Source organism: Acomys minous (assembly GCF_964271855.1).
Source record: "Acomys minous genome assembly, chromosome: 1".
In the NCBI taxonomy this organism is placed as follows: domain Eukaryota; kingdom Metazoa; phylum Chordata; class Mammalia; order Rodentia; family Muridae; genus Acomys; species Acomys minous.
In genome coordinates this window covers 183,573,728-183,587,793 of record NC_140483.1, presented here as the reverse complement: position 1 = coordinate 183,587,793, position 14,066 = coordinate 183,573,728, and the positions used below count along the sequence as shown (strand labels likewise).

The 14,066-nt window shown below is 43.9% G+C and overlaps 1 protein-coding gene and 1 long non-coding RNA gene across 3 annotated transcripts in view; one reads left to right on the top strand and one right to left on the bottom strand.

Annotated features, from left to right (window-relative positions):
• The first annotated feature begins 1,617 nt into the window (after window positions 1–1,617).
• LOC311600950 lies at window positions 1,618–11,176 on the top strand. Its single transcript, XR_014780418.1, has 3 exons — window positions 1,618–5,690; window positions 7,123–8,082; window positions 8,625–11,176. It is a non-coding gene; the product is annotated as an uncharacterized lncRNA (long non-coding RNA).
• Window positions 11,177–11,646: 470 nt separating this feature from the next.
• Window positions 11,647–14,066, bottom strand: part of TEK (TEK receptor tyrosine kinase) — a 108,330-nt gene continuing 105,910 nt past the window's right edge. For both annotated transcript variants that reach the window (XM_084788109.1, XM_084788108.1), the window contains exons 22-23: window positions 13,141–13,240; window positions 11,647–12,365 (exon numbers count right to left, since the gene is read on the bottom strand). In XM_084788109.1, coding sequence (XP_084644235.1) covers window positions 12,291–12,365; window positions 13,141–13,240 — 175 coding nt within the window. In that variant the 3' untranslated portion in view covers window positions 11,647–12,290. The remainder of the gene's footprint in view (window positions 12,366–13,140; window positions 13,241–14,066) is intronic.

The following is a 14,066-nucleotide window of genomic DNA, read 5'->3' as shown; positions in this document are numbered from 1 at the left end:
AGAGCTGCCCTGAGCTTCTGAAACCTGCGAGCCTGGCCCAGTGACACACTTCTTCCAATGAGGCTGCACCTGCTCCAACAAGGCCACGCCTCCAGTAATGCCTCTCCTTTGGAGCCCATGGGGCCTTTTTTATTCAAACTACCACACAGGCCTATGAAAAACAGCTGTATTTACTTTCACTGTAGCTCTAAGTAAAAAGCTGTGGACTCTTCACTATGAAAGCTGCAGACAGGCTCCGAAACTAACAGGGCTTCCTCACCAATGGTGGAGCTGAGTCACAGGTGACCAATAGCAAGGTCACTGTGGTGCACATCAAAGACTTTGCTCCTGACAGTTGCCTGTGCTGGTGTGCACCCAGTGTTGTACCTAGCATGTGCTGCTATGGGATTATAAAGGATGGATTCATTCTTGCCGTTGAGTACCTTTCATTTTTTTATTTAATTATTTTGAGAAATATATACACATTCTATCTACTCCCAATCTCCTGTAACTCTTCTCATGCCACCCCAGTCTCTCTCAAATTTATGATCTCTTCTTTAATTATGTTGCATACACACACACACACACACACACACGCACACACATGGCCCTTACTGAGTCTATTTACTGTTGCTCATATGTGGGTTTGTTTAGGGGTGACCACTTGATATTGGACAACCTATCAGGGATCTTGTCCCAAGGGAAGAATGATTCTTTCTCTCTCGGGTATTTTTAAAGCTGTTTTTATTTCTGATTTTGAAATGCTCTGAATGCTCTGTTCAGATCTCTGACCCATAATTTTAACTAGATTGTTGGGGGTTTTGGTTGTTGTTGTTGGTGGCTTTGTTGTTGTTGTTGTTTTGTGTTGTTTTTTTTTAGTTCTCATGTATACTCTGGATATTAATCCTCTATCATTTATAGCTGGCAAAAATTCTCTCATGCTGAGAGCTTCTTTATTTGTTTCCTTTACTGTACAGAAGCTTTGTAATTTTATGAGTTTCCATTTGTCAGTTGTAAGTGAGCAGAGTCCTATTCAGAAAAACTCTTCCTCTACCTATATCTTACAGGGTACAACCTATGTTTTCTTCTGGCTGTTTCCATGTTTGGGATTTCACATTAAGGTCTTTAATGTACTTGGAGTTGATTTTTGTGTAGGGTGATATATGCCTAACTTCTATACGTGGACACCCAGTTTTCCCAGCATCACTTGTTGACGATACTGTTTTTTTCTCCAGCTTTCTCAAATAGCTGAGTGCCTTTTAAAGACCACTGCAGAACTTCTTTCCCACCATCTCATTGTTTCCTTGTCGGGAAAGGTCATAACAGGATACATTTGTGTTATTTTAAATAATACATAATCAGCAAGGTCCAACTGTATAGGACAAAACAAAAGCCTATAATCTTGCAATCCATCCAGAGGCATACACAAAGTTTGAAGGCCATATGTGCAGATTTCAGGTCACTGTTCTTGTTCAATAGACCAGGAACCCAGGAGTCAGCAAGACTGTCTCCACAGCACTAAGGTCAAAAGCAAGAGGAACCACATAGATTTAGACCCACTTAAAATGTTAAACTGAGAAGTATAGGTTGTATTTAAATATATATCATGAGGTTTCGATTCATATATACATTGTGGGATGGTCAGGCAAAGATTATTTAACATTTAAGTAACTTTTCACACTTATCATTTTTATTGTAATAACACTTAAATATACTGCCTTAGTAAGTGTGTTACACTTTTCTCTGTAATCATACTGGTGTCAAGGAGACTCCCTGCAAGACAGTCTCCTGCCTACCTGAAATTTTGTAATTCTGTCTTCACAGTTTACCCAGCCTCCCCATCCTTCAGTACTCACTGTGTTTTTGAGTTTGACTTTTAATGTTGCACACATAAATTAGACCATGTGATTGTATGTGTATATCTGTTGTATTTATCATAGTCTTTGTTTCCAAAATTTATTTGTGTTGTCACAAGTGATAGAACTTCCTTATAGAAATCTGAATAATATCTCAATATACAGATATATCACATATTCCTTTTTGCTTTTATTTCTTTTATTTTTATTATAATTTATTCAGAATACATCCTGAATGCTATTCCCTAACTTGTATCTTCCCATTCCCACCTCTCTCCCTCTTCCGCCCTCTTCCCCTACCCTAGACCTCTGACAGAAAGGGCCGTCCCCCCATGTGGCCACAGCCTATCCAGTCTCATCTGGGTACCACACATTCTTGATCCACTGATTGGCACTTATGTTGGTTCCATATCACCGCCATTGTGAACAATGTTGCAGTGGACATGGGACTGCAGTTGTCTCTTCAATATGCTGATTTCCTTTCCTCAGAATATTATACCAATTCATAAGTCTGTTTAAATTGCTTATCTGGTCTTAATTTAACTTTGGCAGGTGATATATATTAAGAAAATTTCCATTTATTTTAGGTATTATACTTGGTAGAGTACAAATTTTTAAAGATGTCTTTACAGTTCTCCGGATTCCCTCTGTGTCTGTTACAATGTCCCCCTTTTCTTCTCTAGTTTTGGTAATTTGGATCCTCTCTCTGCTTTTAGTTTATTTGGCTAAGAGTTTGTTAATTTTATTGATTTTGTCAAAGAGCCAACTCTTTGTTCACTGTTCTTTATATTGCTTCATTGTTGCTGTTTTGTTTTATTGATTCAAACCCTTAATTTGACTGTTTCTTGTTTTTGCCTTGGGGTATTATTTCTTCTTGTTCTAGAGTTTTCAGGTGTGTTGTTATGTTACTAATATGAATTCTCTTGAATTTTTTTATTTTTTTATTTTTTTGGTTTTTTGAGACAGGGTTTCTCTGTGTAGCCTTGGCTGTCCTAGACTCCCTTTGTAGACCAGGCTGGCCTCGAACTCACAGCGATCCGCCTGCCTCTGCCTCCCGAGTGCTGGGATTAAAGGTGTGAGCCACCACGCCCGGCCTTTGAATTTTTTTAAGAGTAGGAACTTCGTGCTATGACACAGTGTCACTGAGTATGTTGTACTTTTTTTTCTTTTGATTCGACAAATATTTTATTTATTAATTTCTATTTTTACCTGTTTTTTATTCAATAGTTAGCTGTTCAGTTTTCATGAGTTTGTAAACTTCCTATTGTTGTTGATACCCAACTTTAATCCTTGGTGGTCAGATAGGGTACATGCTGTTATTTCAATTTTCTTCTACATGTTGAGACTTGCTTTATGCACCAAATTGTGAAGAATGTTCTACAAGCTGCTGAGAAGAAGGTATTTCCTTTTGTGTTTGGATGAAATGTTCTGTAAATATTTGCTATGTCCATTTGGTTTATTATATCTTTTATCTCCAGCATTTCTGTTTAGTTTTGTCTGGACACCCTATCTGTTGGCAAGAGTGGGTATTGAAGTCACTCATGATCATTATGAGAGGGTCAATACGTTATTTCAACTGTGATAGTGTTTCTTATATGAATTTGGGTACCGTTGTGTTTGGTTCACAAATGTTTAGACTGCAGTGGGCTCTTGTAGATTTTTCTATGAGTATGCAGTGTCCCCTCCTATCTCTTCTGATTAGTATTGGTTTGAAGTCTTTTTTCCCCCCAGATATTAAAATGGCTTCAGCGGTGTGCTTCCTTGGTCCATTTGCTTGGAATCTTTTTTACCCTAAAATGATGTCTATCCCGGATGTTAAGGTTTGTTTCTTAGATGCAATAGAAGCAGGGATATTGTTTTTAAACCAAATCTGTTAGTCTATCTTATTTTGAAATTAAAACCTTTGGTGCTGTGACTTATCAATGAGCCGTGTTTGTTGCTTCCTGTTGTTTTGTTATGTGTGGGTGTTTCTTCATCCTTTCTTAATGTGTTGGTCTGGCATCATTCACACCTCGTCTTTTCCTGGGTGTGGTTAACCTCTTCAGGTTGAATTTTCCTTCTAGTGCCTTCTGTAGAGTTGGGCTGTTAGATAGACACTGCTTAAATTTTGTCATTGTAAAATGCTTTTTCTTTCTCAGTCTCCTTTGATTAAAACCGTTGCTGCTATAGTAGTCTGGACTGGTATCTGTGCTCTTTAAAGTTTCTATAATACATGTCTAGTCCCTTCAGGCTTTTAGAATCTCCATTGTAAAGTCAGGTGTTATCCTAGGTCGACCTTTAACTGTTACTTGGTCTTCTTTCCTTGAAGATTTTTAATAATCTTTCTTTGTTCTGTACATTTAATGTTTTGATTAGTCTATGTCATGGGATATTTCTTTTCCGGTCAAGTATATTTGAGGTCCTGAATGCTTCTTATGCCTTGATAGGTACTTCTTTCTTTAACTTAGAAAAGTTTTATTCTGTGATGTTGTTGAAAACACTTTCTGGGCATTTGACCTGGGTTTCTTGTATTTCCTGCATTACTATTATTTGTAGATTTGGTCTTTTCCTAATGTCCCAGATTTCTTGGATGCTTGGAGCCTGGGTTTTTTAGATGTAACATTTTCTTTGACGAAGATGTCCACTTCTCCTATCTTGTCTTCATTGCCTGAGATCCTTTTCATTTCTTGTGTTGGTGAGGCTTTCCACTGAGGTTTTTGTTGACTTCCTAAAATTTTCATTTCCAGTTTCATCTGTTTGGATTTTCTTTAGTGATTTTTATTTCTACTTCGATGTATTGAACTGTTTTCATCATTTCATTCCACTGTGTGTGCATTCACAGACTTCATTAAGAGCTTCATTCGTATCCTCTTTAAGATCCTTGAGCACATTCCCATTAGCTGTTTTGCAGTCCGTGCCTTGTGCTTCAGCTCTGCTGCATTTCTCAGAGCCTATAGTAGGGTTGCTGTGTTCTGGTGGAGACATATTGTCCTGGTTGTTTTAAGTTGGTGTCCAGGCATCTGGGTTTGAAATTATTTTAATTCTAAGTGTTGATATCTCTTTCCTTTGTTGGGTGGGTGCTCCATTCCTTGTTTTATGTTTCTATCTCTTGATCTTAGAAATGTTTGGTGGTACTTTGAAAATCAATCTGAAGGCTTCTCAGAAAATTGGGAATAGCTCTACCTCAAGACCCAGTTATACCATTTCAGGGCATATACCCAAAAGATGCTCTACCATACAGCAAGGACATTTGCTCAGTTATGTTCATAGCACCTTTCTTTGTAATAGCCAGAAACTGAAAACAACCCAGATATCTCTCAACTGAAGAGTGGATTTTTAAAAACTGTGGTATATTTACACAATGGGATAGTGGCAGAGGAAGAGGAAGCAGGCTACCAGGATGAGACCTGATAGGTCGTGAGCGTACAGTGGGGGAGGAGGTCCCCTCTGTCACAGACCTAGGGGAGGAGAATAGGATGAAAGAGGGAGGAGGGGGGTTGGGACAACACAAGTGAGGGAATAACAGTTGAGATGTAATCTGAATAAATTACTTAAATTAAAAAAAAAAACAAGGAAATCATGAAATGTGCAAGCAAATGGGTAGAATTAGAAAAGATCATCCTGAGTGAGGTAACCCAGACCCAGAAAGACAAGTATGTTATATACTCCCTTATAAGCAGATATTATCCATATATTACAGGATAACCATATTATAATTCACAGACCCAACGAAGCTAAGTAACAAGGAGGATGCAAGGGAGGATGCTTGAGTCTCACTGAGAAAGGGAAGTAGAATCGACAGCAGAACTGATTGAAAAGACAGAGCAATATAGGAGAGGGAGTACTTGAGGGAAATGGAGATCTGATGTGGGGAGAGTGGGGGCAGTGGACAGAGGGCTTGCAGAGAGAAGAGGGACTGTGGGGAGAGTGGGGGCAGTGGACAGAGGGCTTGCAGAGAGAGGAGGGACTGTGGGGAGAGTGGGGGCAGCAGGACAGAGGGCTTGCAGAGAGAAGAGGGACTGTGGGGAGAGTGGGGGCAGTGGACAGAGGGCTTGCAGAGAGAGGAGGGACTGTGGGGAGAGTGGGGGCAGTGGACAGAGGGCTTGCAGAAAGAAGAGGGACTGTGGGGAGAGTGGGGGCAGTGGACAGAGGGCTTGCAGAAAGAAGAGGGACTGTGGGGAGAGTGGGGGCAGGAGGACAGAGGGCTTGCAGAGAGAAGAGGGACTGTGGGGAGAGTGGGGGCAGTGGACAGAGGGCTTGCAGAGAGAAGAGGGACTGTGGGGAGAGTGGGGGCAGGTGGACAGAGGGCTTGCAGAGAGAGGAGGGACTGTGGGGAGAGTGGGGGCAGTGGACAGAGGGCTTGCAGAAAGAAGAGGGACTGTGGGGAGAGTGGGGGCAGTGGACAGAGGGCTTGCAGAGAGAGGAGGGACTGTGGGGAGAGTGGGGGCAGTGGACAGAGGGCTTGCAGAGAGAGGAGGGGCTGTGGGGAGAGTGGGGGCAGTGGACAGAGGGCTTGCAGAGAGAGGAGGGACTGTGGGGAGAGTGGGGGCAGTGGACAGAGGGCTTGCAGAGAGAGGAGGGACTGTGGGGAGAGTGGGGGCAGTGGACAGAGGGCTTGCAGAAAGAAGAGGGACTGTGGGGAGAGTGGGGGCAGTGGACAGAGGGCTTGCAGAGAGAGGAGGGACTGTGGGGAGAGTGGGGGCAGTGGACAGAGGGCTTGCAGAGAGAGGAGGGGCTGTGGGGAGAGTGGGGGCAGTGGACAGAGGGCTTGCAGAGAGAGGAGGGACTGTGGGGAGAGTGGGGGCAGTGGACAGAGGGCTTGCAGAGAGAGGAGGGACTGTGGGGAGAGTGGGGGCAGTGGACAGAGGGCTTGCAGAAAGAAGAGGGACTGTGGGGAGAGTGGGGGCAGTGGACAGAGGGCTTGCAGAAAGAAGAGGGACTGTGGGGAGAGTGGGGGCAGGAGGACAGAGGGCTTGCAGAGAGAAGAGGGACTGTGGGGAGAGTGGGGGCAGTGGACAGAGGGCTTGCAGAGAGAAGAGGGACTGTGGGGAGAGTGGGGGCAGGTGGACAGAGGGCTTGCAGAGAGAGGAGGGACTGTGGGGAGAGTGGGGGCAGTGGACAGAGGGCTTGCAGAGAGAGGAGGGACTGTGGGGAGAGTGGGGGCAGTGGACAGAGGGCTTGCAGAAAGAAGAGGGACTGTGGGGAGAGTGGGGGCAGTGGACAGAGGGCTTGCAGAGAGAGGAGGGACTGTGGGGAGAGTGGGGGCAGTGGACAGAGGGCTTGCAGAGAGAGGAGGGGCTGTGGGGAGAGTGGGGGCAGTGGACAGAGGGCTTGCAGAAAGAGGAGGGACTGTGGGTGGGGCATCTCCGAGACAAGCTGGAGACCTGTGACAGGGTAGGCTCCAGCAGGATATGGGGGTGACTCTAGCAGGATATGGGGGTGACTCTAGCAGGATATGGGGGTGACTCTAGCAGGATATGGGGGTGACTCTAGCAGGATATGGGGGTGACTCTAGCAGGATATGGGGGTGACTCTAGCTGAGACCCCTACTAGCAGAGTGTTGAAGTTATTTTTGTAAAACAGTGTTTGTTTCTCTTAGCTTATATATTAACCTTGCTATCACGCAAATAATTGAGACACTTTTATAATACAAGGCTTCTACCCAAAATTTACCCTGCCTTCAAAATATTCAGGGATAAAAATAGAGCAGATGTTGAGGGGATGACCAACTAATGCCTTGCCACATCATGGAAGAGAAACTATTAAAGACACTTTGCTTGCAGACAGAAACCTAGCATAGCTGTCCTCTGAGATGCTCCACCCAGCCAAGGGATCAAAACAGATGCTGGTACCCACTGACAAACATTGGGTGGAGCACAGGGAGCCTTGTGGAAGACTGAATGAGAAGAAGGATAGAAGAATCTGGAAGGATCAAGAGCTCCACAAGAAGACCAGCAAAGCCAACTAATCTGGGCCCAGAAGGACTTGCAGAGACTGAAACACCAACCAAGGACCGTGTCCGGCCTCAACCTAGGCCCCCTACACATATGTGCCTGATGGGCAACTTGGTCTTCATGTGCGTCCGGTAGTCAGGTGAGGTGCTGTCTTTGACAAAGACTCCATTACATGCTTTTGGATCCCTTCTCCCTTTGCAGGGCTGCCTTCCAGGCCACTGTGGAAAAGGATGCTCGCAGTCTGGATGCAACTTGATGTGCTGGGATGGGCGACAAAGGAAGAAGACTGAGTCCAGGAGGAGATGAAGGAGGGGGTACGATTGGGGTGTAAAGTGAATTAATTAATTTTTTAAGATGTATAGTGGCTGTGGGTTGCTTCTGAGTCTCTGCCAGGTGTGGCCACTGGGGGTCCGGGGCTCAATGTCATTGGGGGATGACATGAAGGGAAAAGCTTGAGGCTGAAGGGGGAAGGCGATGAGAGGAGCCACAGGAAGGAGGAGAGCTAAGTCTGCCGGGAGATTTGGCAGAGTCCCCAGGGAGTGGAGGCAGACTAGGAGGAGGACAATGCCCGCAGGTGGCCTGCTACAGTTTTGGGGATGAGACTTGGGCTTTGGAATTTGAGGACAGAAAGGAGAGGGAAGGAGAGGGAAGATAGCCTACTTGATTCCTAGGCTGCGGAGGTCACCCAGTCTCCAAGTTTAGTACATCTTGGTAGTGGCAGCTGGCATAAGTGGATGGGGTGAGAGAGGAAGGCTGGGTCCCAGGAAGACCCATGGCATGCCTAGGCAATGGAGATGGAGCTTTCTTAGTTTCTTTTCATTCTTCCTACTTCTGATTGTACTGATGTTTTCTGTAGAGGAAGGTTAACTCAGAACATGGATGTTCTGGCAAGAGATGGCATCCAAAGATCTTCTAGGTCTGTGTGATCCCGCTGGAATACAAACACACCTTTAATCCAGAAGACAGAGGCAAGCAGATCTCAGTTCAAGGCCAGCCTGGTATACAGCAAGTATCAGGTAAGGAAAATCTTAGCTCCAGAAGTGGTGGTACATGCCTTTAATCCCAAACAAAGATGAAGTTAGTTTGTAGAAGGACACACCCATGTTTGAAAGTGATGTCTAATTGTGTGGCAGAAAAGGTGATGAAACAGAGAAGATTTGACAGAAAAGGATATGCCCAACTCTCACGAAAAGAGAGAGGAAAGAGAAGCCACTTAAGTGGCAGTTTTACCAAGACAGTAATAAACAGATGGGTTGCAGAGAGAAAACTCAGGTGAAAACAGAAAGAGCCAGAAAATGAGAAGAACCCAGAAGATTAAAGCCAATTGCTGAGTTAGTCTGAGGCCAGGCAGAGCAATTCCAGGCTGAGAGAGAAGCCAGATTAAATAAGTCAGCTGGGAGAAGAGTTTGAGCCAGAACAGCTGAGTTGAAGCAGCTTATTAAGCAGTGAGTCTCAGAGGCTGAAAACAGTCTAGGCCTAGGATACATTGTACGGAGGCTAGAAGCTTCCAGGACTAGGCAGGTTTAGGAGAAGGAAGCAGTAAGCCTCTCAGACAGCTACTGAGCCAGGAGAATAAAGTTATTTTTAATTTTTTATTAATGTGCTGGAGCTACTGTACTTGACACCTTCTCCGATTCCCAGTTCACTCACTGTACATTTCAGTATCCGAGTCATACGTATACACGTATGTGTTTGTGTTCTAGATTTCTGTTTCCCAGTTCCATTGCATCATTTTCCCATGTTTTCTTGTACTATAAAGACATTCCTTTAAAAATGTCATTTTTTTAATCCTTGGCTAGGGAGCACACATGTGTCTTTGGAATCAACTACAAGAAAATTGTGCTGCTTTGTTAATGTTTGGCCTCTTTGGTTTTTCATGTTTCTTGCTGCTTATGACGCCAGCCCTTAGCGGAAGATTGACCTCTGCAGGTTTTATGTACCTGCTTTGCTGTGGAAAGACATTCCCTGCAGGAAGTTACAGGGGAACTTGGTGAAGAGGACACAGAATCCCTAACATCAGTAACTGCACCGCTATGGCCTGTTGTCATTGTTTTGTTAGTGGCGCTTGCTCGGTGCTGAGGAAAATCAGGAGGCTTCTCAACAGCTAACATGATTCTTCTACAATGCTGGATGGAGGTGTTCCCAGGATCTTCGGTGGTAATGCCTGTTACTGTTTGACATCTTTCTCTCCTGTGGGTAAAACTGTAGCTGAGTGGTTGCCGTTGGGCAGCAGGTGTGCTTTGTGTGTCATTTTGTAGTTGCATTTGTATGTGATGAGCGGTGCCTATAAGACATATGTAACTGAGGCCCAAACCTCAGGTCTGTTTGCATGGACCACCCGTCACTCTGGCGCTGGAGGGAGCAGCTGTACTGGTGCCTCGGCCCCAGGCACTCATGGTGCCACAGTAGGAGTTTGAACAATGAGGGCTCAGGCTGTGGCCAGGGAACAAGAATGGGACACAGGGACGGTGCTAACGGCAGCTCTGGGGTCTAGATGGAGCTGAGTGCTGCACGGTGGCTGAGCTGTGTGAGCAGAGGCAAGCTTGAGGGCTTAGGTTCAGCGCCTGGAGTCTGAACTCCCTTGCTGTGGTGATGGAGATTTTTACAGCCACGGAGCCCAGGATGGGAGTGCGGAGCCCTGGAGACCAACTGTGGGTCAAGGGCTGAGTGAGTTTGGAGTATCTTTTTCCATGGTGCTAAAAAGTCAGCTACTTCTTGACATGAAAGAAAATCAACCTCTCACCATCTCTCCTCCTCTTTCTTCCTCCTTGGTAGCAAGACTTGCCCATATTTTCTGCAGAGCTGGCTGCTGGGTTCCCAAGGGTCCTTGTCACATGGCTGCTCTGAATAGTATCTTCTGTCCCCACCTGTCATCTGAAATGATCATGTTGGTACTCTGGCTTTTCTCCACTACGCTCTTGCAGATCCTTTAATGTGCCCTGCGTTCTTCGCCGGCCTCCTCCTGGCTCATCAACAGCTGTCTGGATTAGTGTTCCTGTGGAGGCATGAAGGCTGAGTGCTCGCCTTCTTCATCATCTTCGTGACCTCACTTTTGTTTTGTTTTTCGAGACAGGGTTTCTCTTGTAGTCCTGGCTTTCCTGGACTTGCTTTGTAGACCAAGCTGGCCTCAAACTCATAGTGATGCACCCACCTCTGCCTCCCAAGTGCCGGGATTAAAGGCATGAGCTGCCATGCCCAGGTTGATCTCACATTTTTTAAATTCAAGTTTCCATTTAGTTAGGTAAACTATATGCTGGTGACAGTACTGTTCCTGCGGTGTGTTGTCTTAAATATGCTGTTGTGAAAACCGACATATCTGGGGTACATTGAGTTACCTGTCCATTTCTAAGTATATATAACAGTGAAAACAATGGCAAGGACTCTAATTCTAGTTCCTAGTATTAGAATCACACTAGGCTGCAGTGCGAGTCTACTTCCCAAAGACAAGACAACGAGTTAGGAGGCAGTGATGAGGAGCCTGTGAGCCTTGTGTGCTTTGCATCCCTACCCTGGGTAATATACTCACCCAACTCCATGCATCTTAAGATATCTTCCTAAAATATTTATTTCCAAATATATATATGTTTGAGATACACTCCTGGACAGAATATGAGTAAACAAGGTGTTTATTCACCTTGATGAGGAGCCAGCGCAGCCGGTGGCCATTGCTTCAATAGTAAATTCACAAATTATTCAAACTACAAACTTCTACAGTGTGCGATACAGGGAACAGTAACTTCATGTCACAAGTGTCACACATCACTCCTAAATTTCTAGTTTTACTTCTTAAAATATACAACAGACTACTAGAGAAACTAAATATAAGTCCCGCCAATTTGTTTTTTTGACCTTACTTATATCTCTCTAGAGGTTCTTACTCTCCTAAGAAAGTTTTTAGATGTTAACATTTTGGAATGATTTGCATGCTGTAAAATCCACCAGACAAACTGTTGCATGAGCAATGAACTGGCTTCTGTAGGTGAGGGCAGAACCGAGAGCTCCTCTCTCTGCTACTTGGATTGTTCACGTTCAGCCTCTTGAGTAGTAACCTACATCCTAAAATAATTCGTACATTTCCGTCACTTTTCTTCCTGTGCTGTCAAGGGAATTGTTAAGCTAATTAACAGTACTTTATGTGTGTACAGCAAAACACTTTCATAGCATTCAGTTATAAAAGGTAAATATCAAAAAGTTTCTAGGACAATAACAAATTATGCATTACAGTATTTGTACTCACTCTCTCCTGTGCAACCCATGTTTTTAGAAAAATATATTATATGAAACCACAAACAGGCATCCCGATCTCAGCACATTCTTACTCCAAGCAGTATATACAGTCATATGAGAGTCAGAATGCACTACAGATCCACACAAGCTTTATGTTGAGAGTCCCAAACACATAGCACAATATATACACTTTCATATCGTGTCTCTTGGCCGAGGGTTGCTTGCTTAGTGCATGCATGAAGGCGCTCTCCTGCCATTGACGGGGAAGATGCCAACTGAGGAGGAAAGTTCCGCTCTAGGCTGCTTCTTCGGCAGAGCAGTCAATTCCCGCATAGGTAAACTTCTCATAAAGTGTGGTGTTTACGTATGTCTGAAAGAATGAAAAAGGATCAGAATATACTGCGCTGCTTCCGCCTCTTTGGCAGCACTTACATCAGTGCCCTGGCTTTGTTTTATCTTACATAGCTGGGGAGACACTTTCTGCTCTCACTCCTGTGTATTTCATGGTTTTGTTCTGTTTTGTTTTTCTGAATTTCATCCCTTGGATTCTAAATAAAAATCCCCTCCTCTTCCTAGCCTTAGTTTCTGAGCACCTTTGGTATCTCTTAGGCCTCTCCTATGATGTCAACTAGTCTAGGCTTCCTTCCCTTGACAACACTTAATCTTCGTCTCTCCCTACATGAATAATCTGTTTCACTAACCTAGATTCACTTGTCTGTTGACCCCTAAATTAATACAGGCAACTACCTTTTAAAATGATTCAATAGACTTGCTTACCCTCCAAACAGTGAACTTACAAGTCAGACTTTGTTGTCTGTGCTTTCTTGGCCAAGTCACTTAACATCTTTGTTTCTTCATCTATAAAATTAAAGGGCCAGGCTACATGAATAAGATTCCTCCCAGCTCTAAGAGACAATTTGTAGGTTGTATTTTATTGTATGTATGAGTGGCTGTATCTTACATAGAAATCTTGTTTTCCCCTAACTTCTAACTCCTCAACGATGGGACACCTTTCTGTCATGTTCCTGTGATGCCTAAGGCTATCCTTAGAACAGCCTGTTGAGCTGTGTCAGTGGCCTTTTAGAGATCACCTTGGGCACGTCACAAATTCCAGGGAAATGGCACCTGCATCAAACCGTGCTCACCTTTCGTTCTTCGAGCATCCTGTTTAAGGACACCAGTATCTGGGCAAATGATGGTCTCTCATAAGGCTTCTCCCTCCAGCACTGTCGCATTAGATCATACCTTTGAGCATAAAGAGTGACAGGGTTAACTCTGACTGAGCTTCAGGCCTGAGGAAGCCTTAGCACGGGGAGAAGAAAAAAGAGAATTAGTCACTGAGGGATGTAAGGTCATGGCGTTGTCAGGCATAAAAGACGTGTACTCTACCTAGGAAATTTTTAGCGCCTTCCTCTCCTCCTCCAAACCCACAGCACCTTCCTCCATTGTCGATGTACTGCAGACTAGCCGCCATTCCTTTAGGACCTCGATCTCAGACATCGTGGCCATGCAAAATGAGCTGACTTATCTGCCTGTAGCAGCATTTCTTTTGGAACATCACCTTTCTAAAGCATCAGTCCCCCTGATGGAATGCCGGGAAAACTCTCACAGACACCAGACGACTCTGCTGGCACTTTGATCAGAACAGTGAGAAACATCTACATCCATATATAAGTCACTATGCATATAATTATACAATTAGTATGTTATATAATCATTTGTATTGGAATTTTGATGGAAATTTCATTGGATCTGTAGATTGCTTTTGAAATAGGTATCTTGACAATATTAAATCTACCACAATATTAAATCTACCACTCTTCCCATTGTCTGGTATCTTTCTTCAATTTCTATCTCCAGTATCTTAAAGTACTCATTGTACAAGTCTTTTATTTTCTTGGATAGATTTTTCTCTAAGATATTTTTGAGGCTATTATGAATTGTGTCGCTTCCCTTATTTATTTCTCAGTATATTTGTCCTTGTATATTGGAAAGTTACTGATTTTTGTAGGCTGATTTTGTATTCTGCTACTTTTTAAAATGTCTTTTTCCATTGTAGTTTTTTGGTGGC